This window comes from Labrus mixtus, chromosome 18 (genome assembly GCF_963584025.1).
Source record: "Labrus mixtus chromosome 18, fLabMix1.1, whole genome shotgun sequence".
Classification (NCBI taxonomy): Eukaryota; Metazoa; Chordata; class Actinopteri; order Labriformes; family Labridae; genus Labrus; species Labrus mixtus.
In genome coordinates, this window is record NC_083629.1 from 23,218,144 (window position 1) to 23,243,808 (window position 25,665).

A 25,665-nucleotide genomic window follows, 5' to 3' on the forward strand; every position below is an offset into this window, starting at 1 on the left:
ACTAACTGGACAGTTGGTAAAACTTAAAACTATGGAGGTTTTAAGTAAAATTAGAGATTTGTCTCTTAATAGTAGCGGTAAACATGAGAGATGACTGAGAACTTTGTTTGACTGAATAACGGATTTAGACCGTTACAACATTTTTCATGAGTTTCAGTTTCAGGGTTTTATGGGCAGGGTCAAATTCCCCAAGGACGAGGAGATAAAGAAGGGGTGGATTAATTTTGTGAAGAGGTACCATGATGGAGAGCCGGTGATTACTACCAACAACACGCTCCTGCAGTGCAGTCTGATAAGACTTTATGGTGGCACTGATTGTTGCCATGGAAACATGGCTCTAGGCTGAGTCTTAGCCCTTGGGTGCGTTCAGATTCAGGTCAGGTCGCTTTATTTTTACCTGGGGGGGAGATTTGTTTCACAGCCAGCAAGTGACACATGTCATGACCTATAAATTATAACACGGCTGAAACAGGAAACAGAGTGGGCGACGCTTTTAGGTGAAAGTTTGATATCAGGGGTTTTAAATGAAGCCTTTTCACGGCTATTAGATGGATTGCAATTAAAGAATTATTCAAAAAATATTACAGATTTCTTTCTGTTTTGTCCCTGTCCAAAGCTCGACACTGGTTTTTTCCTACTTTAAGGTGTACAAACAGTAATTTCAGTTGAGGAAATGTGTGTTTGCGTAAATATTTAATTCATGCCAACATAGAAAACTGTGGTGATAGTCAGATAGCTTTTTAGTCATTGTATACGATCACAAGTCAAAAACAAACCGATATTCACCTGAGTTGATCTGTGACGCTCAGCTCCGACCTTCTTGATTCACATCTCATCACATCAGTAAATTCCTACAACTTGAAGACTCAATGTTCCCTCACATGAGAGTCAAATCGGATTCTACTGCTGAATGTCAAAGTGAGGTAGAAAATGTAGTGCTGGACTTCACTTCAAAATCACTTCAAATCACAGAGCTTTCATCACATTTATTTATAATCTTGATTTACAATATCAAAAAAATAAAATAAAAAAATAAAACTTTACAGCTGGAGATTTCTCATTAATGCACATTAATGTATAAAAAAATGATAACACTGTCTTCATATAAAAGTATAGACTAACTCTGACAACACTGATCTCTGAGACAAAACACAGCAAAGACTCTCTACTACATGTCTTTTTTTTTTTTTTTAGCAGTAAGACGCACAGTACTGAGCAGCAACAACATGAGCTGCAGCATATACATTCATACAGTAACGGAGAATTAATCTGATCTACTCGGACTCCAAACATCGGTGTCCAGCTCGACAAAACTGAGCAAATACAAAAGTCTATAACACATGATACTGTGCAGGCTCACTCTCAGCCGCCATCTTTAAAAAGGCTGAAATAAGGAGAACTGAACGTAACACTGGAGTGCATGGCTCTTATTTCACCTGGACTTTGGAGAAAAATGGTCGACTAGCGACATTGTCGATTTCTTTCAGATAATCAGACAGAGTGTCTTTGACCGTTTTCCTGTTGTCTTTGGAAACGTTGGTCTTGAGCTTGAGGAGAGCTGAAACATGTTTCTCACTGCGAGGGAAAGAAGACAGGAAAGATTTAGTCATCTTCATTTTTAACCCTGCAAGGTGATTCATCTTAACAATGCTGTAATATGATTGTAGACATTTGTTGCAATAAGAATCAGAGAATCAGCTTGGTGTCAAATCCACCACAAATAAATCCTATTGAAGAACAACAACAGAACGATGGACACTTAAAAATCTAATCAGACTGCCTACATAACATGGCCAAAAGTACGAGGACAGCTTTGCACACGCTGGTCACACAATATAAATGCCTGTCTGTATAACAGTAAGACTTTTAAAGACATTTTCTGACCTAAAATTTAATAGACAAACTCTAATTTAAAGGTCACATATTCTCTTCAACCAGTTTAAATAAGTCTCAGAGCTCCTCAGCACGTGTGTGGAGTTTCTTGTTCTAAATCCACTCTGATCCTGTATTTGATCATGTCTATAAACCCCTCTATTTCAGCCCTGCTCAGAACAGGCTGTTTCTGTGTCTGTACCTTTAAATATGTAAATGAGCTGTGTCTGACCACGCCCCCTCTCTGGAAGGACTTGGGTGTACTCGGGCTTTCTCGCTCCATGTCCTATTGTTTACGGTGAGAAGGCAGACTCAGAGGGCAGAACAAACACCTAGCTGTGGGAGTGTCACCCACCTGGGGGAGGGGCTACTGCCCTTTGTGATGTCATGAAGGGAAAATCTCCAAACGGCTTGTTTGCGCACACATGTTCTGAAAAGTGGAGCAGGCTGAAGACGGAGAGGATGGACTTTTCTCATCATTGGGGGGTTATTAGAAAGACTAGGGGCACATATGAGTGTAGGAAAACCATGGTGACGTGTATTTTGTATAATATATGACCTTAAAGGCTCTGCAGGAACCCTTTAAAACACAAATAGTCAATTCTAAATATCTGTTTTTGTTCTATATGAATGTAACTTGTTAATTAGTCACATTTAAAAGGACTGTTTTTTCACCTTTGGATGGAGCACAACTTGCTTATATCCTTTTTTTTTACTGGAATTTGAAGTTGTGTTAGTTTCAGTGTCACCACAGCTCTCTGGGTAAACTGAGCAGCAGCATGTCTGCTTTTAGCTCCTCATATCATCCTACAGCCAGGAAACATCTGAGCATATTTCTATTTCCTGTTGTCCCTCGGCTCTCTCTGGAGATTGGGTTTGTTTATACAGAGCCAAATGTAATGTAAACCAGTCGCATCAGGGTGCTTTTCCGTCGTTATTAGGTCTGTTAGACTTGTGTAGACCTAACACCACGACATGTCCCTGTAGAACATGCTGTATTAATTTGTAAAAAAGTTCACCTGAGGTCTGGGAAAGAAGTCCCGAGTGACACGACTTCCATCTGTATTGCCGGGAGTTCCTGCAGTTTCAGCACTTCTGCAATCTTGGTCAGTATTTCATTCAGCCAATCCTCCTTTGACCCCTGAGAGAAAGAGTAGTTGCACATTACCTGGATCACTTTCTCGTTTACCTTTTTGTGGTCAGTTCAGGGTTCAACATGCAAAAAATCCAAATTTCTGTCTCACCATTCTTCCAAACAAGTCTTGCAAACTCTCTGCGTTGTCTTTGATCTTCTGGTAGGCCTTATGTTGCTGCTCCCTGTCCTTCAGTTTGACTTTTACTTTCAGGAGCCTCTTCACATATTCTGCTGTCACATCCTGGTGCAGCTGACCAACCAGCTCCTGAAATCAATCCAATCATCACATCAGAAACTTAATGTAAGAAATAACAAAATTAAATAGAAATGTTCAGTTAAAAGAGTTCATAGAACAATACTTGTTATAATACTTGTGAATCTTGTTGCTGAAAAGTGGTTTCACATTTTTTTAGATCCAGGCGGCAATTGGCTTCCAATATTTCTATTTCAGCTGGTCAATCAGTTTTAGGACTAAAGGCGCTCGCTTGAGTTGATAAAACTCTCAAACATTTTTGTGTCCTGCTAATTAATTTGTATCCTGTATGTTTATATATGGAAACCAGTAACTTCATGGCTGGAAATTCCTTCAAGAAATGAAACTAAAGCAGGACATGCAAAGTGTTGACACAGCAGCATTCCTCTGAATGTGAGGCTGGGTTTGATGTGTTCTGAAGTCTACCTGGTGACAGGATTGAATGGAGCCCTGAAGATCCTGAATCTCCTTTTCCATGCTGTCCAGCAGCTTCTCAAACACTTCAGGCTTATTCAGCCAGTCACTGGTTCCCAGCAGGTTGTACTTTGGCTGTATGAGGAGAAAACATGAGCGATATGAGGCCAGACATAAAAACACAGATTCATTCATTCAAACACACATTGTTATTCACTTCAGTGCTTCAGTAGGATCCATTCGTTTTTAACTCTTTTGAATACTTTTTGTTGTTGTAATAAATGAACGTACCTTGAGCACGACATGCACAGGTTTCAGTAAATAAGTGTGGGCAGACTGTTTCATGTCAGTCAGAATCTGCAAACACTTTGTCTGCACATCGTCCTGGAACAGATGACGCTTCTTATTGAAGAGCTCCCTGCAGGCGGACAGGAAGACAGAGGTCACACAAGCTTACAGGGACGTTTTCTATCAAGTGCGATCTCTTGAAACGACAACACGTAAAGAGAGGAAAACCTACATGAACTGTTGGATGCAGCCGAGGTTTGCCTTGATGATCGGCTGGCTGTTTGGTTTGTTCTGCTTCATGACGTTGTTTTGGAAGGTCTGGAAACTGAAGGTATTTGTATCTGATTAAAAACTGCTGATTTGGACGTACATAGTTTGAGTGGTCACTAATGACATTATTTTATGATGAACACTGTTCTGTTACCTCGGCAACAAAGCCTTCAGTCGGCTCGTTATTATCTGGGCCTTGTGTATGTCTCCCACAATCGTCGCAGCTGTAGACACCATGCCGTGGACAAGCTGAAGACAGAGCGAGAATACGAGTCAATGACAGTTTATGAAACAATATCGTAAATCAATGAAAGTCTTGTTGCTATTTTAACTTCGTCCAACTGGACTAATCCTGCTGCAGGACCATGACAGGGTTTTGACACTGCAACTTTGAACTGAGGGTGAATGACTTTCTATCAATAATTCAAAGTGCTTCTTCCTTGTTGGTAAATTTTTTATCTCAGTTAAAAAAAAAAAAGAAGCTTGTTTTCTTTTCCATTTTGGCTGTAGGCTAAAATGTGAAACAGCCTTCACCAAAACCACAGTGTGGGAAGAAAACCACAGGTCTCAACTAAAATAGATTTCCTGCTCTGAATGGTGAACATGTCAACATCTCTTTCTTTTGGTTCCTTTAATGATTACAGGAGGCTTGTTGATAAGCATGAAAGCACATTTAATGATGTGGAGATTTAGAGTGCAGTGTCCACTAAACAAGCGTGTCTGACTAAAGAAAACCACTTTGAGGTGCATGTGTGAACAACCACCTCAGGAAGATTTCAGGGGCAATCTGCCTTAAATTTTCCAGAAATGTACAGAGGTGCATGTGTGAGAAAGGTTTACCTGTGTCTCTCTACTGTTTTGCTGCTGAGCAGGTTTGTGTACAGGTGTTTTTTAAAGCTTTTATGCATTGTCACGTCATTTCTAAATTGTCATACTAACTTAAATGTTGATTGAAAACTGCCGTAATATCATGTTTTCTTATCAGTAACTGTACCTGAATGATGTCGTAGGCCACATGACTGACGAAGCAGCCGTCCTCTCTTGTCGGCTCCTCCCCTTTTCTCCACCTTTGCTCTGCTTCCTCCAGGACACGGACGATGTAAGTCTGCAGCACTTCCTGAATAAACAACAACAACAACTCTGCTGTCACTAATAACAAACTTTAAAAACGACTTTTCTTTTTTTGCCTACTAAATGTTCCCTGTTGTATAAAATCCCAATTTATCTCATCACATGTGAATAATACATTTTATTTATAAAGCTCTGTACATTAGTAAATATAGAAAGATCAAGAAAAAAGAGTAAGAACAAACTAACAAACATTGCAACATTACACACAGGTCATGTAGACAACAACATATAAACCACACATGAGAAGAACACACATCACAATCACACATTTAAAGCCTGTGTGAAAAGGTGAGTCTTGAGTAATGATTTGAATGTGGATGATGGATCTAAAACATTGCACAAAGTTAAACTCCAGCCGGTATCAGCGTCTCCGGTTACCTGTTGTTTGCTCAGGAATTGTTCCTCCAGAGGTTTCAGTAACTCTTCAGGCAGCAGCTTTCCCAACACTTCAGCATTGATTTGACAGGACAGCTCTGGCTTTTGAAGGATTCTGACAGAGAGAGAGAGAGAGAGAAGATATGAACATTTTAAATCAACACTTTAAAACATCTGCATTGTCAAAGTGATCAGAGCAACGACAGGCAGCAGCTTTGTTTTTTAACTACAAGACTCTGCGTTTAGCTGCTTGACACTCTGTTTGTGAACACCAGTGGGAAACGTAGTTAAAACAATCAAAGCTTACTGTTAAACAAAAAAACAAAAAAAATGTTCCTCATTCACTTGTGACCCCTTATGCAAAAAAAATGTCCATTTGCCAATGTCAACCCATTGTCAACTGGAATAAAAGTCCTATTTTCTTTGTTACTTTGAGACTAGAAATGAACAAATGGTTCACAAATAAAATGCCAAGATTACAGAACAACGTTACTATGTGCTCCAGAAAACTGAAATGTTCTTTTCACTCAGTGAGATGAAAGTGATGAACACAAAGAAACATTTCTGGAGTGTCAGGAGTTCAGAGTTTATTGGATGAAAAGCTGTGGTTTGTCGCACCAGCTCTGTAAAAGTTCTGCCTTTACTCATGGTGTAAAGTCCACACTGGACCCTACGCTGGAACTAGTTAGTTTGTAACTTAAGCTGAGTCATAGTTTGTTTGCACCACGAGGATGTAGGATTCATCTCAAACTCCAAACGTCCAAACAGAAGACGTTTTAACTTAATGTGACCAATCAGTGAAAGACAAAACACCATGATTAGATGATAACTAGCATGGCATACTACCAAACAAAAAGTCATCATGTTTCTGAGGGATTCAATCTATCGCTGAGAACGCACTGCAGACGCCGGTAAAAACCCTCTACTCCTCCTCATCCCCCGATCCCACCTTTCAAAATGATCATCATGGCAACTGATCTATCAGAGGACTTTACACCTGCATAGCTGATGCAACCGAGCGCAGGAATCTGCTTCCATCATTGTCATGTTTGATGCCAAAAACATGAGGACTCATTCTCTAGAGATCATGAATATTTAGTGCAGCTTACTTGTCAGAATCTGCCAAAAAGATATTTATCATGATACAGTTGTAATGATGTAAATCAGCCAATTTTTTGATATTTTTTTTAATACTTATTTTAGAAGAACAAGCCATCATATGCATACAATGTGCCTTTACCGATCAAAATAAAATTGTTTAATGTCAAATATGAATTATAAACCAATACAGTGTTTTGAGATGATAAAGTAGATCAGTACCTTTTATCCAACATTGCGGTATACAACACAGAACAGACTTGAGCCAGAATTATAAGGTGCAAATGATTCAAAACACATTTAATTAAAGACTTACTGTGGATAATACTCGTTCACCCAGCGCAGGAGGAAAGTGCAGTCTTTGTCCTCCAATCCAAAGTCTGCGATCTTTCTGAGTCTGGAACTGAAGGTTTGGTGGTACAACCCGGCATAGAAGTTACAGATGTCCTGCTCGGGCGGGTAGCATCTCTTCACCACTTCCACCACCAGCAGCAGGTCCTCCTTCAGCTGCCTGCCCATGCTGTTTACATCCACTTGAAAAGATGACATCTCCCCCTTATCAGCAAGGGGCGACGTAGGGTTGTCCATACGATCCTCCACCAGGCTGCGAAGCGTCGACTCGTGGAGCTTCTTCAAGTCGTCATGTCTCCAGGCAGGCGTTGGCCGATTCTCCTTTTTCCACTGCTGGTCCTGGTCGACTTCCTGGTTTAAGGCCTTCACAGCTGACGTCAGGGCCTCCACACTGACTTCTCCCGGGCCGAGAGATAGTCCCAGAGTCGTGAAAATAAGGGATTTCAGGTTCTTGTAGTCCACTGCAAGCTTGTCTACTTCTTCTGCATTACGTGTGAGGGAATCTGTCTCCATTATCACCCCAAACAGACGCTCCTCTCTCTGTATCAGCTGCCGGCTGGCCTCACACAAGTGTTGAACATCTTTTGCCGCAAGGATTTCTTCCAATGTGAGGGCCACTGTGGAAGAAAAGTTGCTGATGTTATTTATAACAAGGCAAACCATTTTATCTCCAGGGATAGGTTTATGGAAAGGAAAGGCCCTTGGAATTGAGTCAAATCCAGATTGTATTGCCTGTAAAATTGTTCAAGGAGCAGATGTAGCATGGTGATTTGATCAGTCTGGTATTTTACTGGACATGAAAATACTCTTCATAATGAACTGGGGCCCAAAGTACATTGTTGAAATACTTTTTTATGAACAACAATTTAATTATCTATTATTTGACAATTAAGTCTGTAAGGAGTAAAATTTAATTATTTTTCGGTTTCTAATGTAAAAATTGTCGTGCTGCGTGCTTACAACCAGGGTAACGTTCGTTCCGTTGCCTTGGTAACGTTCGTTCCGTTGCCTTGGTAACATTCGTTCGGCAAAGGATGATATTGTCTAAGCTAGTTTTTAAAGCTGAAAGTTTCTGATTTGACTGACCGGTTTTCGGCTCCTTGTCCGTCGGTGAGTAGCGTCCTCCAGTCGGGGGAGTGGTGTTCCCGACAACAGCCTGGCTCTGAGCTTTCTGACCTCCCCATAAATTTAATTTAAACCATCGTCCTCCTTCGGGTTTTCCACTTTGATCCGGGGGACGGTTCACCCTGAGATCGACCGTTTCCGCTGATTCTGACCGGGTCCGCATTCTTGTCCGGGTGATGAAACGTTTAGAGCAATACTCTGACAAAGCTGTGGAGACATGAAGACGACAAACGTTTGTTATGTAGAGAAATACAAGACAAGAAGGTGAACAGCTCAGGTTTAATGTTGCCAGCTTCATTAGCGAGCTGAAAATATCATATTTATAGAATTTTATTCGCTGAATTCCGTCTCTTTCTTTCATAACTTTTTTCCAAAGTGAGATTTTGGGTTTGTCTTTGTAATTTAATGCGTTTCAAGATTATTTCCTCGATTGTAAAACACATAAAAGTTTAATAAGTTAGCCAATCATTTCACTAACTGCTCCTAGCATGTCTTGCTTCCGGTGATATTTTCAGCATAAAAGTATACTGAGTGAACACATTTTAGTCTTTTGGGCAAAGTATTCTTTCTATTACAGTACTATGTGCCTCTTTCACAGGACATTAATCAACAAAGTACATAATTAAAAATGTGTTTAAATAAAATAGCTGCAAGCCAACATATCCACTCACATCCCACTATTAGCTCATAAGTTACAATTCATTTTATACCATTCAAAAAAAGATCACAAAGTGATTTATGTGTCACAACAACACAAACGGAGCAAAAACTTGATGAATTAATCTCATCATTCTTCCTCAATACATATAAAAACATCAAACCAAAGCACACAAATAACACAACTAGCAGCACACAATTAACATTAAGAAATTAAATAAAAAACAATAATATAAAGGTAATAGTTACATTTTCGCTTCATTAATGAATAACTGTAAAACATAAACCTCAGATGACACCGTATAAAATGTCATAGGCATCACATTTGACTTCTATTCCATGTGAAATAATAGACTCTGACACTTTTAGTAAACATACACAGTCTAAACTCCCAAATCCGTTGGGACTTATTTGTAAAGTTATATCCCCCAGCAGCTTTTACTCACCCTGATCTCACAGTCCCAGCTCTGTTAGAAACACTAGAAGTACAGCTGCTGTGAGCTGGAGGGTCTTTTTTTAAAGATACAGCAGGCTCCTCCTATGCTCCTCCTTTATGTGAATATCCTCCCAGATGGAGGGAAAGTCCACACATACACAAACGCACACGCTCACACAAGGTCTTTATTTAGACACAAAAGTACTGAGGCAATGTTGGTCCCTCGTGTGCTTAAAAAGTTAAATCTTGACTATCATTTTGTCAGTTATAACATTTTGCCAAACAATTGGGGATCTAGTGATCCAGTTACTTTTTTCTCTAGCCTCACCAACATGTCAAAAATCTATGTTTTATCCAGAAAATATTTGTGTATTTTTTGATACCCCTTTAACATGTGATAGATCTGAATACTTCTTTCCTCACAGACTGTTTTCATCAATGAATGTCTTGTTTGATTATTTGGTCATTAAAAGAGACTAGACTCAATGTCCTGTAGCCAATGTAATATAACTGAACTGAACAGCAATAAAAGCAGCACATTATCAAATTGAATAAGCGTTAACCATAAAATGAAAAATACTTCTGCTTCCCATATTCCTGTCGATTGTTTTGTTTGCATAAAGTTTAATTTGTCCCTTTTCATGTATATAATTGGTTATGAATTAATTTGAATTCGAGTTAATTTAATGCTTCTTTCAATTGTTAAATCAAAATAAGATGACTATTTATTATTTGACAATATATTTTATTGATTTACCTCTCAATTAATTTTTCACATATTGTATTTTACATTTTTTTTTTAAATAAAAACTTTTTGAAAATGTATATAATGCTAAAATAAGTATGAAACCGTGTGCTATTTTTTGTTTAAGTAGGTCTACTACATATTCAGATTTGGGGGCACTGAACACCTCGTGGTGAGTGTGCGCACCCCGTGTATAGAGGCTTAAGTCCTCAAGAACAGGCTCCCTGGTGCTCCCCTCCCACATGTCATCCCCACTCTCTCTCTTTCTCTCTCTCTCTGATTTCTGACTCTATCTGCATAAACCCCCCAAAAGAAATCTAATTACACCTTTCAAAATGTTTTTGATTTTAATTAACTGATATATTCGGTCATTGTTTTTCAGCAAAATGAAAACTGTAAACCATGACAACAACGTCCATGAACCCTGTTAATAATGTTAATAACCAGCAGTGTGTTCTTACCTTCTCTGCAGGATCTGCAGGGCAAACAGCTGCGAAGTGTCAAACACATCTCTCCTGAAGGCAGCACGAGTCAGGTGTGTGGGGTTCAGCCGCATGTACATACACACACTGCGTGTGTATGCAGGTTAGTGAAACACTGAACTGAGGGTGGGGATACAAATACTATTTGATGTCAGGATGTTGGTTTTGCAATGATGTGAGAAAACCTTTGCTGCTTTCATTTACGCGCCTATGCTTTGCACCTTTGCACATTTCCTCCGGGAATTAACGCTTCTGATGCAAGATCAACAAGCACAGATGGTTTCAGAAGGACATACAGTATATACAGTTTTAAAATGTCACCTACAGTGAGTGAGGTTGTATTTAAGAGGGGAATCTTCATGACTATAATAAAAAAGAACTGAAAACTTTTAAAATCAAACCAATTTCCACTTCTCTCAAAGAAGAAAACATTTTATTGCTTTTCCTCCAAGTACAACAGCCCAGAAAACTTCCAATCACGTCATAAAATCATAGAGGGACTTTTATTAACAATATTATTTACAATAAAGCTTGACCTTTCACAGCATCCAACAACGCTGAATATAATTCACATCACAGGTTGCCTTCAAATAGTAAAAATAAATCCGAGCAAACTTCACTTCCCTAAACAAAAACGAGAAGTTTAAAGCGAGGACAGGTTTCAATTTGTTTTTTCTGCCTTGGTCAACAGAGTATGTATTGTGATCATAACTTCACTCACTCACTCAACAGGTGCGATAAGTGAGAAGTAAACCAAACCACCAATCTATTATTTCATCTGATGGATGTGACATTGATATACTTTAATATCTTTGATGTCAGGTCATTATTTAGCATTCTTTAGACCATGGATGACATCAGAAAATAACACTTTTACGTTAACTCGTTTCTGTAAATACAAAACTTGAATGTTGCACACATTTCATTTTTTGATGCTGATGCAAATTCGGGCAGTAATAGTTAAGATACTTTCACTTTTCATTAGGCTCGTTGTCTGCAAAGATTTTAGTATGCCAACTCAGTGGCTGCATGTCAAAATGGCCGAGGCGGTTCTTGAGTCATCGCGGAAAGAACATTTTTAGAGCTTACAAAACATTTGAAAACAACTGCATCATCTTGGACACAAACTTCATTTCTTGTAAATATGTGCCCCCCCCCCCCCCCATGCAAAAATCATCACCTGAAGAAGACCTCTAGTAGAAAAGTTGTGATTATATAAAAACTTTTTGTGGCATCTTCTTCAGTCTACTGTTTTTGCACCGCCCTGTTCCTACATGATGTGCGTATAACTACCCCTTTTCTATTTCTCTCCTTCTTACAAGAACTACAGTTCACTTAGCAGACCTAAAACAAGGAGTCCTTTAAGAGTGTGCAGCTCTGTGGGACTGAATTTTGGTCCAGGGCATGTGTTTTCATAGGTTTGTAAACTCTCCCGAAAAAGAGTTTTTCTTTGACTCACGAACCACCTCGGTCAATTTGACATGGAGCCACTGTGTTGGCATACTGTATTCTTTGTAAATGACGAGCCCAATGAAAAGTGAAAGTATCTGAAGTGTTGCTGCCTGAACTTGCATGAGCATCAAAAAGGAATTGGTACAGTCAAAAACCACAAAGACCACAGGTAGAGCAAGCGGAAACATGTGATGGCTTTTAGAAAAAGGAGCATTTATAAGAAGCGATATGGAAATCATCTGCTGCTCTCAGATCCAGGTGTTTTCTGTCTTACTGTGGCAATGTTTTTATTGTTTGTTATATATTATGTTGTAAATAGAGGAACTGTTTCTTTCTCAAACAGCAGTCAAAGTTCTCTTCTTTATGTATTTGAAAATTGAAAATATGCATCTAAAAGAAACATACACGTGACATACACTTTCAGGGATTATTTCCTTTGACTGTGTAATTTGAGCCAAGCAGGTCCAGACTTTGTGTAATCATGGAGAAGAGCAGAGAGTGTTTATGATAATAAAGAGGCCACACAGACATTCTACTAAGAGAAAAGACGAGTGAACATGACAAGTATCCCTTTTGATCCTTGTGGGAATATCAAACATCTTACTTCCTCAAGGATTTTACATCTGTAAAAAAGTTTCAAACTTTGGGTTTGAACCTTTTATCATCAGAGAATGATGAAAAATATACTTTCCCAAATTATGTAATACCAATTTTTTTGAACAAAGAGCAAAGGAATGCATTAATATTTACACTTTACTTCTGATTGTCTACCATGGAGCCGAATGATGTGTCAGAGTGTTCAGAGTTTCTCAATGTCTCTCTGGTGGAGGAAGCGTGATCTGAGTGGACTCTTAATCTGTCAAAGAATGAATGACTATTATAATCTTCAAAGCCTGAAGCAAAAATCTGTGTCAGACAATTGCAACATGTGGAAATATTTAACTTATTCAATCAGCTGAAATGGTGAATCAAAGGGTCTTTTTTTGAGAGCCTTCAGAATCATTAACAGAAACAACATAATGAGAAACACTGCTTAGTGTAGAAAAAGAATGTGTCAGTGGGGTAATCCTTCCATCACGCCTCCAATAAGGAGTCGGGTATGGCTGCATCCTGGCGCTCTCTCGTCTGTGTTCTCTCGTCTGTGTTCTCTCGTCTCATGTGCTCTCGCGCCCTGCCCCTCCAGAAATCTATAAAGGCAAGTGCGCTGGGCCAAGAAGCAGTTTCCGAACTCATTCAGTGTGTTAGTGAGTGTCAGGAGTTGACCATCAGTGAAAGTTCTCGTCTCCAGAAATAAGACTCTGAGAAACATCCAGAACAAACCAAGACTATACTTTCAGGGATCATTTCTTTAGTTGTTGACTTGAGAAATGTGTTTCTAAAGAGTTTGGTCTCGCTGTCCACAATGAAGAGTTCAGATGTTTCATTCAGAGCAGGAAACTGGTGGGAAGACTTTCTTTCTTCTCCACTGTTGAAGATTGTTCAGAGTTTCTGGAAGACTTACTGATGGAGGAAACATGATCTGAGTGAATGCTGAACAGGGTCAAAGTAATGTTTCCTCTGTACTGGTCTTTAGTAAAGTAACATAATTGAAAGTACAAACCAAAAGGCATTGAAAGGATGTAAGTAAACATTTTCTGTTTCTTTGTCTCAAACTGTTACAACACAAACACTGTTGACATTCCTTTATCTAGTTAATAACTTAAGATTTAAGCAGATAAAATTATTAGTTAGCGTATAATATCTGTCGGAGAGCAAATGTTCATATTCAAGTGACGAGACACCTTCCATCTTTTTAGTAAGCTGAGGTGTGAACAGCTGGAGAAGCTACAAACACCTGGAGGCTGTGGTGGATCTGTAAAGACCCTGCACCCTCATCCACCATCCACACAGGTGTTTTTACTTAATGTGGCCTGATTAGAGTTCCTCTCAGGGCACCTGAACACTGTGATGGATTTAGCAGTCCCTCTTCCTTGTGCTGGTTTGTTTCACTTGTGAAAGAAGAATAACTTGCCTAATTTTTACAATTGAAAGAGGTGAAAAGATCTGACTAAAGTCTATTTATCAGCATATAATTCAGACACAAGATGTTTCCATAACCAGATAAACAGTCCACTCAGATCATGTTTCCTCCATCAGAGAGTCTTCAAGAAACTCTGAACAATCTTCAACAGTGGAGAAGAAAGAAAGTCTTCCCACCAGTTTCCTGCTCTGAAGGAAACATCTGAACTCTTCATCATGGACAGCGAGACCAGACTCTTTAGAAACACATTTCTCAAGTCAACAACTAAAGAAATGATCCCTGAAAGTATAGTCTTGGTTTGTTCTGGATGTTTCTCAGAGTCTTATGTCTGGAGACGAGAACTTTTACTGATGGTCGACTCCTGAGACTCACTAACACACTCCTACAATCAGTGAGGAATAAAGTGCATGCATTTACCTCAATATAATGCAAGAAAGTCTGTTTTTGTAATGTGTTTTTGCAACTTTGACAACCCATGCAATGTTGAACATGCGTCACCAAAATATTCATTGCAGTATATTTTGGAATAACTTTAAAGTCAAATTTCTCACTGATTGTAGGAGGAACGTCTCGGTGACGCTCAGGAGTCGACCATAAGTCAAAGTTCTCGTCTCCAGACATAAGACTCTGAGAAACATCCAGAACAAACCAAGACTATATTTTCAGAGATCATTTCTTTAGTTGTTGACTTGAGAAATGTGTTTCTAAAGAGTTTGGTCTCACTGTCCACAATGAAGAGTTCAGATGTTTCATTCAGAGCAGGAAACTGGTGGGAAGATTTTTCTTTCTTCTCCACTGTTGAAGATTGTTCAGAGTTTCTGAAAGACTTACTGATGGAGGAATCATGATCTGAGTGGAGGCTGAACATGGTCAAAGGAATGTTTCCTCTGTACTGGTCTTTAATAAAGTAACGTAATTGAAAGTACAAACCAAAAGGCATTGAAAGGATGTAAGTAAACATTTTCTGTTTCTTTGTCTCAAGCTGTTACAACTCAAACACTGTTGACATTCTTTTATCTAGTTAATAACTTAAGATTTAAGCAGATAAAATTATTAGTTAGCGTATAATATCTGTCAGAGAGCAAAGGTTCATATTCAAGTGACGAGACAACTTCCATCTTTTTAGTAAGCTGAAGTGTGAACAGCTAGAGAAGCTACAAACACCTGGAGGCTGTGGTGGATCTGTAAAGACCCTGCACCCTCATCCACCATCCACACAGGTGTTTTTACTTAATGTGTCCTGATTAGAGCTCCTCTCAGGCCACCTGAACACTGTGATGGATTTAGCAGTCCCTCTTCCTTGTGCTGGTTTGTTTCACTTGTGAAAGAAGGATAACTTGCCTAATTTTTACAATTGAAAGAGGTGAAAAGATCTGACTAAAGTCTATTTATCAGCATATAATTCAGACACAAGATGTTTTCATAACCCGATAAACAGTCCACTCAGATCATGTTTCCTCCATCAGAGAGTCTTTGAAAAACTCTGAACAATCTTCAACAGTGGAGAAGAAATAAAGTCTTCCCACCAGTTTCCTGCTCTGAAGGAAACATCTGAACTCTTCATCGTGGACAGCGAGACCAGACTCTTTAGAAACACATTTCTCAAGTCAACAACTAAAGAAATGATCCCTGAAAGTATAGTCTTGGTTTGTTCCGGATGTTTCTCAGAGTCTTATGTCTGGAGATGAGAACTTTTACTGATGGCGACTCCTGAGACTCACTAACACACTCCTACAATCAGTGATGAATAAAGTGCATGCATTTACCTCAATATAATGCAAGAAAGTCTGTTTTTGTAATGTGTTTTTGCAACTTTGACAACCCATGCAATGTTGAACATGCGTCACCAAAATATTCATTGCAGTATATTTTGGAATAACTTTAAAGTCAAATTTCTCACTGATTGTAGGAGGAACGTCTCGGTGAAGCTCAGGAGTCGACCATCAGTGAAAGTTCTCGTATCCAGACATAAGACTCTGAGAAACATCCAGAACAAGCCAAGACTATACTTTCAGGGATCATTTTTTTTAGTTGTTGACTTGAGAAATGTGTTTCTAAAGAGTTCGTTCTCACTGTCCACGATGAAGAGTTTAGATGTTTCCTTCAGAGCAGGAAACTGGTGGTAAGATTTTGTTTCTTATCCACTGTTGTAGATTGTTCAGAGTTTCTGAAACACTCTGATGGAGGAAACATTACCTGAGTGGACTGTTTATCTGTTAAAGAATTTATGACAATTACATTTTCCAAATGCTAAATCAAAAATATAAATTGTGAATCTATGCAGCATATTGATAGTTACTACTCACAGGTGTTTACAGATTCTCAAAGTGTTCACACCTTGACTTCATACAAAGATGGAAGGTGTCTCTTCTCTTGAATATTAACAAACAGCAACAAAAGGTCAAAAAGCTGCTGTGTGGGAGAACTCAAAATTTAAAGTAAAGAAACAAAAACTGGATTTAAAAGACGTCCATAATTAAAGTTAAGCCTTAAATAGGAGATTAATGAAAACAAGAAACCATATTTGTGAGGTATCATCAGGAAGAATTTACATTTCTTAATTGTAGTCGTTTATTAGGATTCATTTTCCAAAATGAAGAATGTAAGGAAAAGGTAAACACAGACAAACAGTGTTACATTTTTAATGTGAACCTTCTATTCCCTGACAGATATTATGAGCTAAATATTAATTTTATCTGCTTAAATCTAAAGTTTTCAACTAGCTAAAGGAACGTCACTAGTGTTTGAGGTGTTATAGCTTCACTGTTAAAGCTGTGGTCAAAGAAACATGGAATATTGTCAGATTTTGATTCAATTCCTTCTGATTAGCACTTTATTTGTTGTATTGCAGAAGATCTGGCTGGAGGGAAGACTGCTTTAAACATAGTTTAAGGTCCACTCAGATCATGTTTTCTCCATCAGAGACTCTTTCAGAAACTCTGAACAGTCTTCAACAGTGGAAAAGAAAGAAAACCTTCCCACCAGCTTCCTGCTCTGAAGGAAACATCTGAACTCTTCATCTTGGACAGCGAGACCAAACTCTTTAGAAACACATTTCTCAAGTCAACAACTATAGAAATGATCCCTGAAAGTATAGTCTTGGTTTGTTCTGGATGTTTCTCAGAGTCTTATGTCTGGAGACGAGAACTTTGACTGATGGTCGACTCCTGAGACTCACTAACACACTCCTCCTACAATCAGTGACACATTCACATTAACTTTGAAATGTAAAGTTGTTGTTTACAGTAGAAGTGTCTTTTTGGAGCTCATTATTTGTTATTGCAAAGTTTTCCTGCAAATTAAAAACCCAATACAATAATGATTTACACCAACAAAACAACACGTATTGCAGGATATAAAGATTAAAATAGCTTTATTTTAGTCACTGATTGTAGGAGGAGTGTGTTAGTGAGTGTCAGGAGTCGACCATCAGTCAAAGTTCTCGTCTCCAGACATAAGACTCTGAGAAACATCCAGAACAAACCAAGACTATATTTTCAGGAATCATTTCTTTAGTTGTAGATTTGAGAAATGTGTTTCTGAAGAGTTTGTTCTCACTGTCCAGAATGAAAATTTAAGATGTTTCCTATAAGGTAAGAAACTGGTGGGAAGAATTTGTTTCTTCTCCACTGTTGTAGACTGTTCAGAGTTTCTGAAAGACTTACTGATGGAGGAAACATGATCTGAGTGAATGCTGAACAGGGTCAAAGTAATGTTTCCTCTGTACTGGTCTTTAATAAAGTAACATAATTGAAAGTACAAACCAAAAGGCATTGAAAGGATGTAAGTAAACATTTTCTGTTTCTTTGTCTCAAGCTGTTACACCATAAACACTGTTGACATTCCTTTATCTAGTTAATAACTTAAGATTTAAGCAGATAAAATTATTAGTTAGCGTATAATATCTGTCAGAGAGCAAAGGTTCATATTCAAGTGACGAGACACCTTCCATCTTTTTAGTAAGCTGAGGTGTGAACAGCTAGAGAAGCTACAAACACCTGGAGGCTGTGGTGGATCTGTAAAGACCCTGCACCCTCATCCACCATCCACACAGGTGTTTTTACTTAATGTGGCCTGATTAGAGCTCCTCTCAGGGCACCTGAACACTGTGATGGATTTAGCAGTCCCTCTTCCTTGTGCTGGTTTGTTTCACTTGTGAAGGAAAGATAACTTGCCTAATTTTTACAATTGAAAGAGGTGGAAAGGTCTGACTAAAGTCTCCCTATCAGTATATAATTCAGACACAAGATGTTTTCATAACCCGATAAACAGTCCACTCAGATCATGTTTCCTCCATCAGAGAGTCTTCAAGAGACTCAGAACAATCTTCAACAGTGGAGAAGAAATAAAGTCTTCCCACCAGTTTCCTGCTCTGAAGGAGACATCTGAACTCTTCATCGTGGACAGTGAGACCAGACTCTTTAGAAACACATTTCTCAAGTCAACAACTAAAAAAATGATCCATGAAAGTATAGTCTTGGTTTGTTCTGGATGTTTCTCAGAGTCTTATGTCTGGAGATGAGAACTTTTACTGATGGTCCATTCCCTGAGACTCACTAACACACTCCTCCTACAATCAGTGAGGAATAAAGTGCATGCATTTACCTCAATATAATGCAAGAAAGTCTGTTTTTGTAATGTGTTTTTGTAACTTTGACAACCCATGCAATGTTGAACATGCGTCACCAAAATATTCATTGCAGTATATTTTGGAATAACTTTAAAGTCAAATTTCTCACTGATTGTAGGAGGAACGTCTCGGTGAAGCTCAGGAGTCGACCATAAGTCAAAGTTCTCGTCTCCAGACATAAGACTCTGAGAAACATCCAGAACAAACCAAGACTATACTTTCAGAGATCATTTCTTTAGTTGTTGACTTGTGAAATGTGTTTCTAAAGAGTTCGTTCTCACTGTCCATGATGAAGAGTTCAGCTGTTTCCTTCAGAGCAGGAAACTGGTGTTAAGATTTTGTTTCTTATCCACTGTTGTAGATTGTTCAGAGTTTCTCAAAGACTCTGATGGAGGAAACATGATCTGAGTGGACTGTTTGTCTGTTAAAGAATTTATGACAATTAAATTCTCCAAATGCTTAATCAAAAATATAAATTGTGAATCTATGCAGCATATTGATAGTTACTACTCAAAGGTGTTTACAGATTCTCAAAGTGTTCACACCTTGACTTCATACAAAGATGGAAGGTGTCTCTTCTCTTGAATATTAACTAACAGCCACAAAAGGTCAAAAAGCTGCTGTGTGGGAGAACTCAAAATTTAAAGCAAAGAAACAAAAACTGGATTTAAAAGACGTCCATAATTATAGTTAAGCCTTAAATAGGAGATTAATGAAAACAAGAAACCATATTTGTGAGGTATCATCAGGAAGAATTTACATTTCTTAATTGTAGTCGTTTATTAGGATTCATTTTCCAAAATGAAGAATGTAAGGAAAAGGTAGACACAGACAAACAGTGTTACGTTTTTAATGTGAACCTTCTATTCCCTGACAGATATTAGGAGCTAAATATTAATTTTATCTGCTTAAATCTTAAGTTTTCAACTAGCTAAAGGAACGTCACTAGTGTTTGTGGTGTTATGGCTTCACTCTTAAAGCTGTGGTCAATGAAACACGGAATATTTTCAGATTTTGATCCAATTCCTTCTGGTTAGTACTTTATTTGTTATGTTACAGAAGATCTGGCCCAAGGGAAGACTGCTTTAAACATAATTTAAGGTCCACTCAGATCATGTTTCCTCCATCAGAGAGTCATTCAGAAACTCTGAACAATCTTCAACAGTGGAAAAGAAATAAAGTCTTCCCACCAGTTTCCTGCTCTGAAGGAAACATCTGAACTCTTCATCGTGGACAGCAAGACCAGACTCTTTAGAAACACATTTCTCAAGTCAACAACTAAAGAAATGATCTCTGAAAGTATAGTCTTGGTTTGTTCTGGATGTTTCTCAGAGTCTTATGTCTGGAGACGAGAACTTTGACTGATGGTCGGCTCCTTAGACTCACTAACAGACTCCTCCTACAATCAGTGACTAAAATAAATCTATTTTAATCTTTATATCCTGCAATACGTGTTGTTTTGTTGGTGTAAATCATTATTGTATTGGGTTTTTAATTTGCAGGAAAACTTTACAATAACAAATAATGAGCTCCAAAAAGACACTTCTACTGTAAACAACAACTTTACATTTTAAAGTTAATGTGAATGTGTCACTGATTGTAGGAGGAGTGTGTTAGTGAGTCTAAGGAGCCGACCATCAGTCAAAGTTCTCGTCTCCAGACATAAGAATCTGAGAAACATTCAGAACAAACTAAGACTATACTTTCAGGGATCATTTCTTTAGTTGTTCACTTGAGGAATGTGTTTCTAAAGAGTTTGGTCTCGCTGTCCACGATGAAGAGTTCAGATGTTTCCTTCAGAGCAAGAAACTGGTGGGAAGACTTTCTTTCTTTCCCACTGTTGAAGATTGTTCAGGGTTTCTGAATGACTCTCTGATGGAGGAAACATGATCTGAGTGGGTGCTGAACATGGTCAAAGTAATGTTTTTGCTGTACTGGTCTTTAATAAAATAACATAATTGAAAGTACAAACCAAAAGGCATTGAAAGGATGTAAGTAAACATTTTCTGTTTCTTTGTCTCAAGCTGTTACACCACAAACACTGTTGACATTCCTTTAGCTAGTTAATAACTTAAGATTTAAGCAGATAAAATTATTAGTTAGCGTATAATATCTGTCAGAGAGCAAAGGTTCATATTCAAGTGACGAGACACCTTCCATCTTTTTAGTAAGCTGAGGTGTGAACAGCTAGAGAAGCTACAAACACCTGGAGGCTGTGGTGGATCTGTAAAGACCCTGCACCCTCATCCACCATCCACACAGGTGTTTTTACTTAATGTGGCCTGATTAGAGCTCCTCTCAGGGCACCTGAACACTGTGATGGATTTAGCAGTCCCTCTTCCTTGTGCTGGTTTGTTTCACTTGTGAAAGAAGAATAACTTGCCTAATTTTTACAATTGAAAGAGGTGAAAAGATCTGACTAAAGTCTATTTATCAGCATATAATTCAGACACAAGATGTTTTCATAACCCAATAAACAGTCCACTCAGATCATGTTTCCTCCATCAGAGAGTCTTTGAAAAACTCTGAACAATCTTCAACAGTGGAGAAGAAATAATGTCTTCCCACCAGTTTCCTGCTCTGAAGGAGACATCTGAACTCTTCATCGTGGACAGCGAGACCAGACTCTTTAGAAACACATTTCTCAAGTCAACAACTAAAGAAATGATCCCTGAAAGTATAGTCTTGGTTTGTTCCGGATGTTTCTCAGAGTCTTATGTCTGGAGATGAGAACTTTTACTGATGGCGACTCCTGAGACTCACTAACACACTCCTACAATCAGTGAGGAATAAAGTGCATGCATTTACCTCAATATAATGCAAGAAAGTCTGTTTTTGTAATGTGTTTTTGTAACTTTGACAACCCATGCAATGTTGAACATGCGTCACCAAAATATTCATTGCAGTATATTTTGGAATAACTTTAAAGTCAAATTTCTCACTGATTGTAGGAGGAACGTCTCGGTGACGCTCAGGAGTCGACCATCAGTAAAAGTTCTCGTATCCAGACATAAGACTCTGAGAAACATCCAGAACAAGCCAAGACTATACTTTCAGGGATCATTTTTTTTAGTTGTTGACTTGAGAAATGTGTTTCTAAAGAGTTCGTTCTCACTGTCCACGATGAAGAGTTCAGCTGTTTCCTTCAGAGCAGGAAACTGGTGTTAAGATTTTGTTTCTTATCCACTGCTGAAGATTGTTCAGAGTTTTTCAAACACTCTCTGATGGAGGAAGCATGACCTGAGTGGACTGTTTATCTGTTAAAGAATTTATGACAATTAAATTTTCCAAATGCTAAATCAAAAATATAAATTGTGAATCTATGCAGCATATTGATAGTTACTACTCACAGGTGTTTACAGATTCTCAAAGTGTTCACACCTTGACTTCATACAAAGATGGAAGGTGTCTCTTCTCTTGAATATTAACAAACAGCAACAAAAGGTCAAAAAGCTGCTGTGTGGGAGAACTCAAAATTTAAAGTAAAGAAACAAAAACTGGATTTAAAAGACGTCCATAATTAAAGTTAAGCCTTAAATAGGAGATTAATGAAAACAAGAAACCATATTTGTGAGGTATCATCAGGAAGAATTTACATTTCTTAATTGTAGTCGTTTATTAGGATTCATTTTCCAAAATGAAGAATGTAAGGAAAAGGTAGACACAGACAAACAGTGTTACATTTTTAATGTGAACCTTCTATTCCCTGACAGATATTAGGAGCTAAATATTAATTTTATCTGCTTAAATCTAAAGTTTTCAACTAGCTAAAGGAACGTCACTAGTGTTTGAGGTGTTATAGCTTCACTGTTAAAGCTGTGGTCAAAGAAACATGGAATATTGTCAGATTTTGATTCAATTCCTTCTGATTAGCACTTTATTTGTTGTATTACAGAAGATCTGGCCGGAGGGAAGACTGCTTTAAACATAGTTTAAGGTGCACTCAGATCATGTTTTCTCCATCAGAGACTCTTTCAGAAACTCTGAACAGTCTTCAACAGTGGAGAAGAAAGAAAACCTTCCCACCAGCTTCCTGCTCTGAAGGAAACATCTGAACTCTTCATCGTGGACAGCGAGACCAAACTCTTTAGAAACACATTTCTCAAGTCAACAACTATAGAAATGATCTCTGAAAGTATAGTCTTGGTTTGTTCTGGATGTTTCTCAGAGTCTTATGTCTGGAGACGAGAACTTTGACTGATGGTCGACTCCTTAGACTCACTAACACACTCCTCCTACAATCAGTGACACATTCACATTAACTTTGAAATGTAAAGTTGTTGTTTACAGTAGAAGTGTCTTTTTGGAGCTCATTATTTGTTATTGCAAAGTTTTCCTGCAAATTAAAAACCCAATACAATAATGATTTACACCAACAAAACAACACGTATTGCAGGATATAAAGATTAAAATAGCTTTATTTTAGTCACTGATTGTAGGAGGAGTGTGTTAGTGAGTGTCAGGAGTCGACCATCAGTCAAAGTTCTCGTCTCCAGACATAAGACTCTGAGAAACATCCAGAACAAACCAAGACTATATTTTCAGGAATCATTTCTTTAGTTGTAGATTTGAGAAATGTGTTTCTAAAAAGTTTGTTCTCACTGTCCAGAATGAAAATTTAAGATGTTTACTATAAGGTAAGAAACTGGTGGGAGCACTTTGTTTCTTCTCCACTGTTGTAGACTGTTCAGAGTTTCTGAAAGACTTACTGATGGAGGAAACATGATCTGAGTGAATGCTGAACAGGGTCAAAGTAATGTTTCCTCTGTGCTGGTCTTTAATAAAGTAACATAATTGAAAGTACAAACCAAAAGGCATTGAAAGGATTTAAGTAAACATTTTCTGTTTCTTTGTCTCAAGCTGTTACACCATAAACACTGTTGACATTCCTTTAGCTAGTTAATAATTTAAGATTTAAGCAGATAAAATTATTAGTTAGTGTATAATATCTGTCAGAGAGCAATGGTTCATATTCAAGTGACGAGACACCTTCCATCTTTTTAGTAAGCTGAGGTGTGAACAGCTAGAGAAGCTACAAACACCTGGAGGCTGTGGTGGATCTGTAAAGACCCTGCACCCTCATCCACCATCCACACAGGTGTTTTTACTTAATGTGGCCTGATTAGAGCTCCTCTCAGGGCACCTGAACACTGTGATGGATTTAGCAGTCCCTCTTCCAAGTGCTGGTTTGTTTCACTTGTGGAAGAAGAATAACTCACCTAATTTTTACAATTGAAAGAGGTGGAAAGATCTGACTAAAGTCTGTGTATCAGCATATAATTCAGACACAAGATGTTTCCATAACCAGATAAACAGTCCACTCAGATCATGTTTCCTCCATCAGAGAGTCTTTGAAAAACTCTGAACAATCTTCAACAGTGGAGAAGAAACAAAGTCTTCCCACCAGTTTCCTGCTCTGAAGGAAACATCTGAACTCTTCATCGTGGACAGCGAGACCAGACTCTTTAGAAACACATTTCTCAAGTCAACAACTAAAGAAATGATCCCTGAAAGTATAGTCTTGGTTTGTTCTGGATGTTTCTCAGAGTCTTATGTCTGGAGACGAGAACTTTGACTGATGGTCGACTCCTGAGACTCACTAACACACTCCTACAATCAGTGATGAATAAAGTGCATGCATTTACCTCAATATAATGCAAGAAAGTCTGTTTTTGTAATGTGTTTTTGTAACTTTGACAACCCATGCAATGTTGAACATGCGTCACCAAAATATTCATTGCAGTATATTTTGGAATAACTTTAAAGTCAAATTTCTCACTGATTGTAGGAGGAACGTCTCGGTGAAGCTCAGGAGTCGACCATAAGTCAAAGTTCTCGTCTCCAGATATAAGACTCTGAGAAACATCCAGAACAAACCAAGACTATACTTTCAGAGATCATTTCTTTAGATGTTGACTTGAGAAATGTGTTTCTAAAGAGTTCATTCTCGCTGTCCACGATGAAGAGTTCAGCTGTTTCCTTCAGAGCAGGAAACTGGTGGGAAGACTTTGTTTCTTATCCACTGTTGAAGATTGTTCAGAGTTTCTGAAAGACTGACTGATGGAGGAAACATGATCTGAGTGAATGCTGAACAGGGTCTAAGTAATGTTTCTTCTGTACTGGTCTTTAATAAAGTAACATAATTGAAAGTACAAACCAAAAGGCATTGAAAGGATGTAAGTAAACATTTTCTGTTTCTTTGTCTCAAGGTGTTACAACTCAAACACTGTTGACATTCCTTTATCTAGTTAATAACTTAAGATTTAAGCAGATAAAATTATTAGTTAGCGTATAATATCTGTCAGAGAGCAATGGTTCATAATCAAGTGACGAGACACCTTCCATCTTTTTAGTAAGCTGAGGTGTGAACAGCTGGAGAAGCTACAAACACCTGGAGGCTGTGGTGGATCTGTAAAGACCCTGCACCCTCATCCACCATCCACACAGGTGTTTTTACTTAATGTGGCCTGATTAGAGCTCCTCTCAGGCCACCTGAACACTGTGATGGATTTAGCAGTCCCTCTTCCTTGTGCTGGTTTGTTTCACTTGTGAAAGAAGGATAACTTGCCTAATTTTTACAATTGAAAGAGGTGGAAAGATCTGACTAAAGTCTATTTATCAGCATATAATTCAGACACAAGATGTTTTCATAACCCAATAAACAGTCCACTCAGATCATGTTTCCTCCATCAGAGAGTCTTTGAAAAACTCTGAACAATCTTCAACAGTGGAGAAGAAATAAAGTCTTCCCACCAGCTTCCTGCTCTGAAGGAGACATCTGAACTCTTCATCTTGGACAGCGAGACCAGACTCTTTAGAAACACATTTCTCAAGTCAACAACTAAAGAAATGATCCCTGAAAGTATAGTCTTGGTTTGTTCTGGATGTTTCTCAGAGTCTTATGTCTGGAGACGAGAACTTTGACTGATGG

At 38.3% G+C, this 25,665-nt stretch overlaps 1 protein-coding gene, 16 non-coding genes and 2 pseudogenes across 17 annotated transcripts; 9 read left to right on the top strand and 10 right to left on the bottom strand.

Annotated features, from left to right (window-relative positions):
• Positions 1-971: 971 nt before the first annotated feature.
• LOC132993125 (tumor necrosis factor alpha-induced protein 2-like) lies at positions 972-10,703 on the bottom strand. Its single transcript, XM_061062800.1, has 12 exons — positions 10,612-10,703; positions 8,274-8,519; positions 7,153-7,804; positions 5,742-5,853; positions 5,227-5,349; positions 4,387-4,481; positions 4,195-4,287; positions 3,966-4,092; positions 3,687-3,809; positions 3,117-3,272; positions 2,892-3,013; positions 972-1,575 (listed from the first exon to the last, which is right to left on the bottom strand). The coding sequence occupies exons 1-12, from the start codon at positions 10,658-10,660 to the stop codon at positions 1,428-1,430; spliced, it is 2,046 nt and encodes a 681-aa protein (XP_060918783.1). The 5' UTR covers positions 10,661-10,703; the 3' UTR covers positions 972-1,427.
• Positions 10,704-13,405: 2,702 nt separating this feature from the next.
• Positions 13,406-13,612, top strand: LOC132993875 (small nucleolar RNA U3). Its single transcript, XR_009676566.1, has one exon. It is a non-coding gene; the product is annotated as a small nucleolar RNA U3 (small nucleolar RNA).
• Positions 13,613-14,192: 580 nt separating this feature from the next.
• LOC132993894 (small nucleolar RNA U3) lies at positions 14,193-14,399 on the bottom strand. The gene has a single exon (XR_009676586.1). It is a non-coding gene; the product is annotated as a small nucleolar RNA U3 (small nucleolar RNA).
• A 355-nt stretch (positions 14,400-14,754) lies between these two features.
• Positions 14,755-14,962, top strand: LOC132993877 (small nucleolar RNA U3). Its single transcript, XR_009676568.1, has one exon. It is a non-coding gene; the product is annotated as a small nucleolar RNA U3 (small nucleolar RNA).
• A 580-nt stretch (positions 14,963-15,542) lies between these two features.
• Positions 15,543-15,749, bottom strand: LOC132993872 (small nucleolar RNA U3). Its single transcript, XR_009676565.1, has one exon. It is a non-coding gene; the product is annotated as a small nucleolar RNA U3 (small nucleolar RNA).
• Positions 15,750-16,103: 354 nt separating this feature from the next.
• Positions 16,104-16,309, top strand: LOC132993874 (small nucleolar RNA U3; annotated as a pseudogene).
• Positions 16,310-16,998: 689 nt separating this feature from the next.
• On the bottom strand, positions 16,999-17,205 carry LOC132993867 (small nucleolar RNA U3). Its single transcript, XR_009676560.1, has one exon. It is a non-coding gene; the product is annotated as a small nucleolar RNA U3 (small nucleolar RNA).
• Positions 17,206-17,589: 384 nt separating this feature from the next.
• LOC132993880 (small nucleolar RNA U3) lies at positions 17,590-17,796 on the top strand. Its single transcript, XR_009676571.1, has one exon. It is a non-coding gene; the product is annotated as a small nucleolar RNA U3 (small nucleolar RNA).
• A 580-nt stretch (positions 17,797-18,376) lies between these two features.
• On the bottom strand, positions 18,377-18,583 carry LOC132993871 (small nucleolar RNA U3). Its single transcript, XR_009676564.1, has one exon. It is a non-coding gene; the product is annotated as a small nucleolar RNA U3 (small nucleolar RNA).
• A 359-nt stretch (positions 18,584-18,942) lies between these two features.
• Positions 18,943-19,147, top strand: LOC132993873 (small nucleolar RNA U3; annotated as a pseudogene).
• A 689-nt stretch (positions 19,148-19,836) lies between these two features.
• On the bottom strand, positions 19,837-20,043 carry LOC132993847 (small nucleolar RNA U3). The gene has a single exon (XR_009676542.1). It is a non-coding gene; the product is annotated as a small nucleolar RNA U3 (small nucleolar RNA).
• A 384-nt stretch (positions 20,044-20,427) lies between these two features.
• On the top strand, positions 20,428-20,634 carry LOC132993868 (small nucleolar RNA U3). Its single transcript, XR_009676561.1, has one exon. It is a non-coding gene; the product is annotated as a small nucleolar RNA U3 (small nucleolar RNA).
• Positions 20,635-21,214: 580 nt separating this feature from the next.
• On the bottom strand, positions 21,215-21,421 carry LOC132993836 (small nucleolar RNA U3). Its single transcript, XR_009676531.1, has one exon. It is a non-coding gene; the product is annotated as a small nucleolar RNA U3 (small nucleolar RNA).
• A 354-nt stretch (positions 21,422-21,775) lies between these two features.
• LOC132993876 (small nucleolar RNA U3) lies at positions 21,776-21,983 on the top strand. The gene has a single exon (XR_009676567.1). It is a non-coding gene; the product is annotated as a small nucleolar RNA U3 (small nucleolar RNA).
• Positions 21,984-22,672: 689 nt separating this feature from the next.
• On the bottom strand, positions 22,673-22,879 carry LOC132993870 (small nucleolar RNA U3). Its single transcript, XR_009676563.1, has one exon. It is a non-coding gene; the product is annotated as a small nucleolar RNA U3 (small nucleolar RNA).
• Positions 22,880-23,263: 384 nt separating this feature from the next.
• LOC132993881 (small nucleolar RNA U3) lies at positions 23,264-23,470 on the top strand. Its single transcript, XR_009676572.1, has one exon. It is a non-coding gene; the product is annotated as a small nucleolar RNA U3 (small nucleolar RNA).
• A 580-nt stretch (positions 23,471-24,050) lies between these two features.
• LOC132993883 (small nucleolar RNA U3) lies at positions 24,051-24,257 on the bottom strand. The gene has a single exon (XR_009676575.1). It is a non-coding gene; the product is annotated as a small nucleolar RNA U3 (small nucleolar RNA).
• Positions 24,258-24,612: 355 nt separating this feature from the next.
• Positions 24,613-24,819, top strand: LOC132993878 (small nucleolar RNA U3). Its single transcript, XR_009676569.1, has one exon. It is a non-coding gene; the product is annotated as a small nucleolar RNA U3 (small nucleolar RNA).
• A 580-nt stretch (positions 24,820-25,399) lies between these two features.
• Positions 25,400-25,606, bottom strand: LOC132993865 (small nucleolar RNA U3). Its single transcript, XR_009676559.1, has one exon. It is a non-coding gene; the product is annotated as a small nucleolar RNA U3 (small nucleolar RNA).
• Positions 25,607-25,665: the final 59 nt, after the last annotated feature.